This window comes from Rhipicephalus microplus, chromosome 7, assembly GCF_043290135.1.
Source record: "Rhipicephalus microplus isolate Deutch F79 chromosome 7, USDA_Rmic, whole genome shotgun sequence".
NCBI classification, from domain to species: Eukaryota; Metazoa; Arthropoda; class Arachnida; order Ixodida; family Ixodidae; genus Rhipicephalus; species Rhipicephalus microplus.
In genome coordinates this window covers 139,443,086-139,452,189 of record NC_134706.1, presented here as the reverse complement: position 1 = coordinate 139,452,189, position 9,104 = coordinate 139,443,086, and the positions used below count along the sequence as shown (strand labels likewise).

At 46.6% G+C, this 9,104-nt stretch overlaps 1 protein-coding gene across 1 annotated transcript; it reads left to right on the top strand.

The window, feature by feature from the left end:
• Positions 1–2,635: 2,635 nt before the first annotated feature.
• Positions 2,636–3,704, top strand: LOC119179514 (histone H5). The gene has a single exon (XM_037430602.2). It carries the CDS (start codon positions 2,752–2,754, stop codon positions 3,349–3,351), a length of 600 nt encoding a protein of 199 aa, XP_037286499.1. The 5' UTR covers positions 2,636–2,751; the 3' UTR covers positions 3,352–3,704.
• Positions 3,705–9,104: the final 5,400 nt, after the last annotated feature.

Sequence of the window (9,104 nt, the reverse complement as noted above, 5' to 3'; positions counted from 1 at the left end):
GCCGCGGCCGGGATTCGATCCCGCGACCAGCGGGTTAGTAACTAGACCACCACGACGGGGCGTGGTTACGCTACAGATTGTAATGGTTTAATTCTTTGCAATATCTGCAGCATGCGTACATGTGGTGTTAATCTGGTGTCAAGTGAAAAAGGGGAGAGAGGCAGCAAATTTGCGTGTAAGCCTTAGTTACGTATATGGAATGCGGCGATTTGGCGCCCGAATACGTGCAAGTTTTGTCAGCCTTAGTGCGGTCAAAATAAACGCATTCGATCCGCATATCGTATAAACATTGGTTGGGCATGTTTTTTACACCATAACGAAGAATGGCAGTCAGATACTTCCGGAAAGTATACGTTAGGCTATGGAATGGGGTACTAATTAATAACTCACTGCTTCTTTGATGAACCATAAACGTGCACAGCCACACACACAATAATTCACATACACAGAAGCGTGCACACACACATAATCACAAACGTACATCGAAGCATGCACGAACACAGGTCACACATGCACAATCATAGGCCTGCACGAACACACGCATACATACACACATGTACCCACACACAATCGCACATGTACACAGAACACACACGAACTAACGCACGCTCGGGTAAACACGCACGAACAGTCCACCACACAAGGATGGTGTCACGAGAATGTATTCATCGCCATCAAAGGGTGCTTATAAAAAATTGAAATTTTGGTATATACAGGCTTGCCCTCTCGTCGTACATCTTGAGCTGAATGGGCATCCGCTCGAAGCAGCGGGGCCTCTGGTTAAATTGTTTCGACTTGGTACGTGCAATGGGAGATTCGACAATAACACGCATAGGGATTCACCCAGCGCAGAGGGACTGCTCCCCTTGAAGTTAAAGAAGCCTATGCGACCTATATCAACTAATATTTGTCTGCCAGCCACATTGAATATAGGTCCTTAAAAACAGAGAATACACCGTCTCTATGTATGACAGGGCAAAGCAACACCATTTGTCAGATTCGTCGCCACGTCGCTATATATGCAACGGTAATATACCGAATGCGCGCGATGAAGTTAAGTTTTCTTCCGAAAAATTCGGGTTGTTGCGTTTCGTCTTTCATACTTTGTGATCGCCAAAACATTTCACGCCAGATATTGATGTGTGCCCTATAGCCAGCCAAGCTGACGGCCGATATCTCGGTACATCATTTCGGCGCATCTCAGAATAGAACGAAAAATCAATAAATGGTGAATTGAATTGAAGCTCTTTGCCGTTTCGCTAACAGTGCAGCTTATGAGCGGACAGCATCCGAAAACCGACCGGAAGCATTTTAGCTGGGAGGCCAGTGGCAAAACATTGCGAATTTGTAAGCGAAACAAAATGTAAACACTTCTCATAAGTTGTCCGCGCGAATATCTGCAGCTCGCATGCAATGCCAATCCAATACGGGCAGTGAATTAGTCTAATTTGGGCTGTAATCAAATCATAAAAATGCCAAACCCACTACTGATGACCGCCTAGTAACTGGCGCCAAACGGGTGCCCGATTCCTCCAGCTGTTTGCTACGAAGCGAATGGGAGCTGTCAAACTGCATTGCGCAGCGCGCAAAAACCTTTAATTTTAGTCGCAAGCGCATCACAGGTGTTCCCCATGGCAAGATCCATTCGAAAATAAAATTTTCCCCACATTATTTGGTGTAGAAAAAGCACGGTTCCTTGGATGCCCAAAAGTGACCAAAAGTGAGGGCGTTCCGATTTGCGCCGTAGCAATCCATGGGATGCGGCTCTACGAGCAAGGTTTTCTCGCTCTAAAGAGCGTTTCAGACACTCAAACTTGGTAGAAGAACGCAAAAGAAGTGCTACACCGATTACACGTGCCATTTTGACGTAAAGTGCGCTTCAAACTGATGAAAAAAATTCCCAAAATTCGTGGTCGCGCAAACACGATCCTCGTCTCTGCGAGGCGCTACGTCACAAATCGAGAAAACGACTCCGGGGAAGCCGGTCTCATTTTTTGTTCGCCGCTCACCTACATCTTCCTGAAACTCAACAAAACTGGTGTCAAAATTTACTAAAATACCGCCCCGAGCTTCGTTGCAATTTTTCGGGTGTAAATCAACCGATTAATTGCCGAAAATATGAAAAATCCGAACGTCGACAGCTGCGAACCAAGCTGTCAACATGGCGGGTCAGCGCAAACTTGTGCTTCCCCGGCTATTTTCTGGCGCCGCTCACGCTCGATTCGCGCTGTACAACACGAGAAAAACGGTCAAAGTACGTGGAAGGATCATTGAATTTTATTCCTAGACAATTGTCAGCAGCCCCGACACAACGGGGTGCGAACAGCGACATTCGAATCACAGAACTAGCGCAATCTCGTTAACACCGGCGTGCCGAAAAACTCTCGTTTTACAAACTTCACGGCTGCGCACCACAGGGAAAAATAGTACGGTGCTCGTCGAAAGCCCCCACTACAACGCCGTTTAGTTTTGATAATCGCGCGGCGTCGTTAAAATGTGCTACCAATCGTTTTTTGTGCATAACAAACACAATCTCGAACTAGAGCCGCCACATTCGCGGCGCTCGCCCGCGCGAGATATTGTTGTAGTCTTCCGTGACGTCCGCGCCCCCTGTATAAAAGCGGCCGCTCTCCGCTTTTTGGATCATTCGCTCTTTCGGCTCGCAACCAGTTCGGACGTCTGCTCCTCCGCTCGCTCGCTTGCTCGCCTGTTCGTGAAGTTCCAGCTACGGAGTCCCTTCCAGTTCCCGCTATGTCTGACGCTGAGGTCAAGCCCGCCGTTGCTGCGACGCCCAAGGCCAAGGGCCGCAAATCTGCAGGAGGCGCCAAGAAGGCGAAGAAGCCCGTCAACCACCCTAAGTACACCGAGATGGTCAAGAAGTCTATCGAGGCCCTCAAGGAGCGCGGTGGATCTTCCCGCCAGGCCATCCACAAGTACATCATGAGCCACTACGACGTCGGCAAGGACAGCAAGGTAGTCAACACTCATCTCAAGCTTGCTCTTAAGCGTGCCGTCCAGTCAGGCGTGCTCAAGCGTTCCAAGGGCACTGGGGCGTCCGGCTCCTTCCGCCTGGCCGAGAAGGCGACCGCCCCCAAGAAAGCTGCAGGTGCAAAGCGAGGACCAAAGAAGGCTGCCGGAGGGGCTGCGAAACCCAAGAAGGTGGCAAAGCCCAAGACTGCCAAGTCCCCCGTTAAGAAGGCCGCCAAGCCGAAGGTTGCGAAGCCCAAGAAGACAGCCGCGGCCAAGCCCAAGGTTGCGAAGAAGCCCAAGTCCCCGAAGAAGGCGAAGTCTCCCAAGAAGCCAAAGGTTGCGAAGAAGGCAACGCCAAAGAAAGCTGCAGCGAAGAAGTAAGCCCCGCCGTCATTCTTCCGATCACCCAACCTGTGGCTACCGCATGAAGTCATCGAGCCCATCCCTCACGCCCATCAAGAGCGCAGTGCTGAAGCGCGTAAGGCGCTCAACGAACTACATCATCCACTTCATCTCCATCGAAGGCTCACCCTCATCCAACCCAACCCGAGTGACCACGGGATCGTCTCATCTGTAAATATCTTCATCCAACTGCACCATATGGCGAGTTGTTTCACGAACTGTTAAATTATGTCATCAGTCTCTGAAAAGCATCGTCGTGCTCTTGTAAATACATCCATCCACTCGCCATGAACGTGTCGCTTTTATAATAAAAGCGTGTTCCTCATCGTGAACTCTCGTTTTCTTCTTTCATTTATAGCATTTCCCTAGTGCTGTCGAATATTTCCTAATGCAAAGACTTCCGTACCATCGAGCCTGGGTACTATGGCGCTGGCGCGCGCTTTTTTAGGTGGTCTGCAGCGCGCGCACCTTTTCAAAGATCAGCTGTTCGGCCCAGCCGTTGCATAGTAACTGGTGACGTAAGTATGAGCACAACTGATCGTGTCGAGGCTTCGCAGCATTTAGTTTCGTTCAGTGTGTGTGGGTAGGGGAAATATGACAGCAGTGGGTGTATTTCGCCCGTTGGTATTCTTCAGCAACGGTAGGTCGGTACAGCTTGCATTATAATTCCTCTATACAACTAATAATTTATTTGAGGTGCAATAAACTTTCCTGGTAACGGTTATCAAGTGATAGAGAGCAGTTGAGGAGATGAGGGCGCCCAATGAAGGGCATTACAGCTCTGCAGCGTAGATAATAAAATTATTATATACATGGGAATCTAGGTCACCAGCTTGGGTCATTTCCACTGGTGTATTCTTGGCGGCGGCCCTGTCGGTATTGTTTTGTTGCTACAATTTGTCTGCAAAACGTGCGAACGGTATAGTGCTGCCATCTGTCGACGAAACTGTAGAAACTGGTCGCAGTCTCGGGAGTTAACCGCAAGGTGCCGCGGAGTACCGTGCAGTCTGCGTTCACAGCGTGCGCGGAATTCGAATTCGGATTAACAACACCGTCAGAAAGAGCAGATAATGGTTTTGGATGTTGTGTCCATTACTTAAATGACGTTTTCGGCATTCTACAAAGCCGTTTCGCGTGGTGTATTTCAGCTGTTACGGAGTAGAAACCTGAACGATGATTCAATTGAATTGAGCACGATACAGCGAGCGATGGAAAGGAAAATGACTGGTGTAACTCTAACAAGAAGGGAGCAGGGAACAAACACAGGGGTTAAGGATATCACAGTTGAAATCAAGAAGGCATCCTTGGCCACATTTCGGCGCGCACCCACTGGACGGGGAAACGGAAGGCAAGAGGACGAAAAAGCGCCAACTCACAACTCAGTTTATTGAAAGAAATACACTGAAATATACATCCCAGGGTAACTCAAGAGTGCATGTGCGGAAAAAACGAAAGGAAAAAAAAAACGATAACACACCATGAACTCAGGAGCGCATGTGCGGAAAAAACGAAAGGAAAGAAAAAAAACGATAACACACCATGCCACCAATTAAGGCGAGTGTTAATGCACCGGCTAGTCTGATACACACGACCGCAAGTTAGCGGCAATAAAAAACCTTGCCTTAATGAACATTTAAACTCTGGAAAACAGCATTCACTCCCACCTAGTCAAGCATTACAGCAGCTGCCAATGTTATCGTCTTGGGCGTGAGGCGATCGTTTTATTCTATCAAAAAAAAACAAGCTAACTCGGGAATTAGTAGAAGGGTTTCATATCAGACGGTGTGCTGAGAAATGCGTAAGCAGCCCATCCATTGCGCCAACTGACAAGCAGTTCACCTTTTTAGCCATACTTGACTTTCACATTCTGCTGCACGTTGTAGATACCACTTATGTAAACATTAGAGTCATAGTGTGTTATCGTTCTGTTTGCTTTTCTTTCGTTTTTTACGCACATGCGCTTTTGAGTTACCCTGGGATATAACTTTCGTGCATTTCTTTCAACAAAATTAAGTTGTGAGTTCATGCTTGTTTGTCCTCTTGCCTTCCGTGCTCTCGTCCTCTGTGTGCGTGCCGAAATGTCACCAAGAATGTCCTCAAACCAACTCGCCCAATTTTCCATACTATTTTAAGAAGACGAAATGAACATGGGCCGGGAAGTAGCACGTAGGCAGGATGATGCTCCTTAGAAGTTTGGCACCTACCGACTAAGAAGGATCCACCGAGACTCGTGTAGATCATGCAGACTCGATTTTATGATTAATCCAGTCTGACCCAAATTATTTGCAGGTTTCGGAGTCAGTGAGGAACTAGTAATCGCAATTACCTTAGAATATCGGAATCTGTTGGAGCAGTTAGTGCCGACAGTGACAAGGAATCTATAATTATAGCCACAGAAGTTACAGGTGAAGGAATCTTACGTAGGGCTAGAATAACAGCTAAGAACTCGGCCAAAAATGTTTGTGTATAATCAGGAAGCCTCACAGAAAATGACCAGTCTAGTTGTGTATAAAAAAAGACCACCCCCCCCCCCCCTGGCCTTTTCGTCAGGCAGCGACTTGAACAGTCGAAGCAGTCTGATTTAAGTGACCCTGAAAAATGTCATTCATAACATTACTAGGCAGTAACTTCGCATTCTTACGGAATATATCGTCATATGATATAGTTATTTCATACAACCTGTCACTATTAGTCACTATATTGTTAAGCCTTATCTGTAATGGATCCAATACTAGCTGGGTATGAGACCTGAGGGGTATGAAAGCGAGGCTGTGTTACATTAAAAAAAAAAAAAACTGAGCTGGATCACTGATAAATATATATTCTTCTCGTTTTATCGGCGATTCATATACTTAAAAATGTTTGAACTAATCTGAATCTAACTGGCAAAGCAGGGATTGGACTCGCTTGCTGGATTCCGTGCCGGCTGGTTGTGCCCTCGCGATATCTGACGACAGCGTAGCTCTGGCCGACTGGGTTGGTCCTACGCCATCTCCTGTTGCCGACAAGAGCTGTCGTCAGTGGTGCCCCGTCCTCGGACTCCTGTGACATCTATCATCTCTCCTATCTTCTCTTTACTTCCGTGGCTCGCTGTCCCTGCGCCTCTATCTCTCTCTATATGTAACTTTTAATCCTATCCTTTTAGTCCCTCCTTACCCCCATCCCTTGTGAGCTACTGTTGAGGTGTCGCATCAGATGCAGACAGTTAGGGGCTCACTTTTCTCTTCTTTTCCCTTTTATAACCACATAAGATTCGGTACTCCTTGTATAGAACAGTTTGCTACAAATTCGGGTAACTCCAGGCACCAGCGAAGTGCTCCGTGCTCAAGTCGGAACTAACGGACGTAACTTCCATGCTGGTACGCGAGGAAATAAGGCACACTCAAACTACAGTATAGGGCGTATGTAAATCCGCTAAATAATTTTCAATGCGTCTGTCCGCGTGCCTCAATGGCTATTGCTGACCACATATCGCACGTGATGCTTTGGTAACTGCAGTGTATTTTCAATATGCATTCCCCAGTTCAGCTTTCTATCATAGATGATTCCGGGGTACTTGAGTGTTTGCATTTGGGGAATATGTGCTTGGTGGAATATGAGCGATATATTCATATTGTGTTGCGGGGACCGGTAGAAGTGCAGATTTCTGTACATTAGGAGGAGTCAAACAAATGCTGCCTAACCAAGCTTCCAAGGTAGGTAAGTATCCTTCTAAAAGGGCATAAAGAGATTGAATGTCATCCGCAGAAGCAAAGAATGCTATATCATCCGCGTAAACGTACGTGTTCACTCTTTGATGACGAGGAAAGGAGCTTAGGAAGATATTAAATAGTAGCGGGGAAAAAACCGCTCCTTGGGAAACGCCGCGTGTTTGTCTGAATTTCTCTGTTGATATCTCTCCCTGTACACAGCATAAAACTCCCTGTACAGCAAGGACTCAGTCGTCAACGCAATAAAATATTCAGGCAAGCCAATCCCTCTCATCCTTTCTAGTAAAATTGGGTATTATTGATTGATATGTAGGGTTTAACGTCCCAAGACTTAAATTGGGTGTTATATCATAGGCTATAGAGATATATAACGTAACCAATGCTGCATATTTTCTGTCACCGTGCTAGTTGAATTCTGCTCTCTAAAGAGAGAGAGAGAGAGAGATTGTGGTTATATCAGAAGAAAAGAAAAGAAAGGTGCCGACCCGTAACTGTCTCTCCTTACGAGGACACCTCAACAGGTCAGCAGAGGAATGGGATATGGGGAATAAAAGATATAGAGAGAAGGAATAAAAAGAATAGAAGGAAAATAGATGGATAAGAAGCCGCCAGCCAGCGAGAGGAAAAAAGAAGGAGATAGGAAAGTGGAGATCCGGTCGAAGCAGTCCAAGGGCGGGGTGCCACAATGCGAGAGCTGCACGGCATCAGGAGACCGCGGAGGGCGAACCAGTCGGCGGGAGCTACGCTGAAGTCGGAGATCGCGAGGGCACAACCACGTGTGCACACAAGATAGACATTCTGGTTCTAAAACCAATTTGGCGGGAACTTAATAATTTATGTACAGTGACAAAATTACTTATCTGTGCGTGTATTAATCTCTCAATTAATTTTACAAAATTTAATTTTAGCCAAATCGGGTGAATGTTGTCTACCTATCTCTAAGTCTGTGTCTACCTATCTACGTCTCTGTCGTGCCCCTTTCTTTTATGCACTTCGCTAATACACGCTACGTTTGTGAGCGAAATTTTCTTGGCTGTGACCCACTGTCTCAGCATTAATCACTCATGGCAAACGCCCCACTTTTGACGCTAATAACCTATTAAGGCATTCGGACACAGTCTCCAACGACACGTTCCAGCAGTTTCGGCATTAAGGGTAACTGGTGATTGGGAGAGAAAGAAAATGGGGGAAAGATGGAAAGAAAATTAGGGGGGGGGGGCAGGTGAGGTTAAGAAGTTTCAGGTATTACGCGTCAGCAGAAAATACAGAACTAGGTTGATTGGCGCAACACGGGAGAGGCCTTTGCCCTGCGGTGGGCGTAGACCGGACGATGATGATAAAGTCGTTTCTAAGTTTCGGTGGTGCTTTGATTATCTGGGTTAATTAAAAATAAATTCGATCGAAATATAGCGTGAACTTACGAACGAAAACAATAACAACAATACTCATCACAGAGCGCTGGTAGGAACACACAACTGTTATCGCTACATTTTTTTAGCCGTTGTTAGGTCAATTCCCAGAACTGCAACTTCGTTGGAGCGATTTCAAAAGAACACTTCACCAGAACCTTTGCGCTAAATCACGTACTCCAGTAAATACACACGCTTCGGTCAGCTGTTAATGCCCATCCCCGAAATGCCAATTTGCGACCAGTGTGTTACATACACAGCGCACCGTGGCATATACTTATCAAACGAGACTAATTTATCGAGAGATTCAAATAGCGCGCCAAGTTCTCCAACTTTGGTATCTAAAACGTGTCTGGAACGTCGATACATGGTGTGTCGTCTGCTAGTAGCGGATTTACTTATTTGTCATGTCTAAGCAGCGTAAGTTATAGCCCTGACTCAACTTGTAAACGGCTTCTTATGCTAGGAAATGTGTTCGAAACTCGATATTCTTGCCGAATTCTTAACAAAACCTGGTAAGTTTACAAACTATTTTATCGCAGAGCACTGGCAGGTCTGAACAGTACCACGTTACGTCTGCCTCCCGAATCGCGCGATCTCATGGCACAAGGTG

What these genes read in the sequence shown, in the direction of transcription:
- LOC119179514 (XM_037430602.2), top strand. Translation starts at nt 2,752, where the DNA reads ATGTCTGACGCTGAGGTCAAGCCCGCCGTTGCTGCGACGCCCAAGGCC.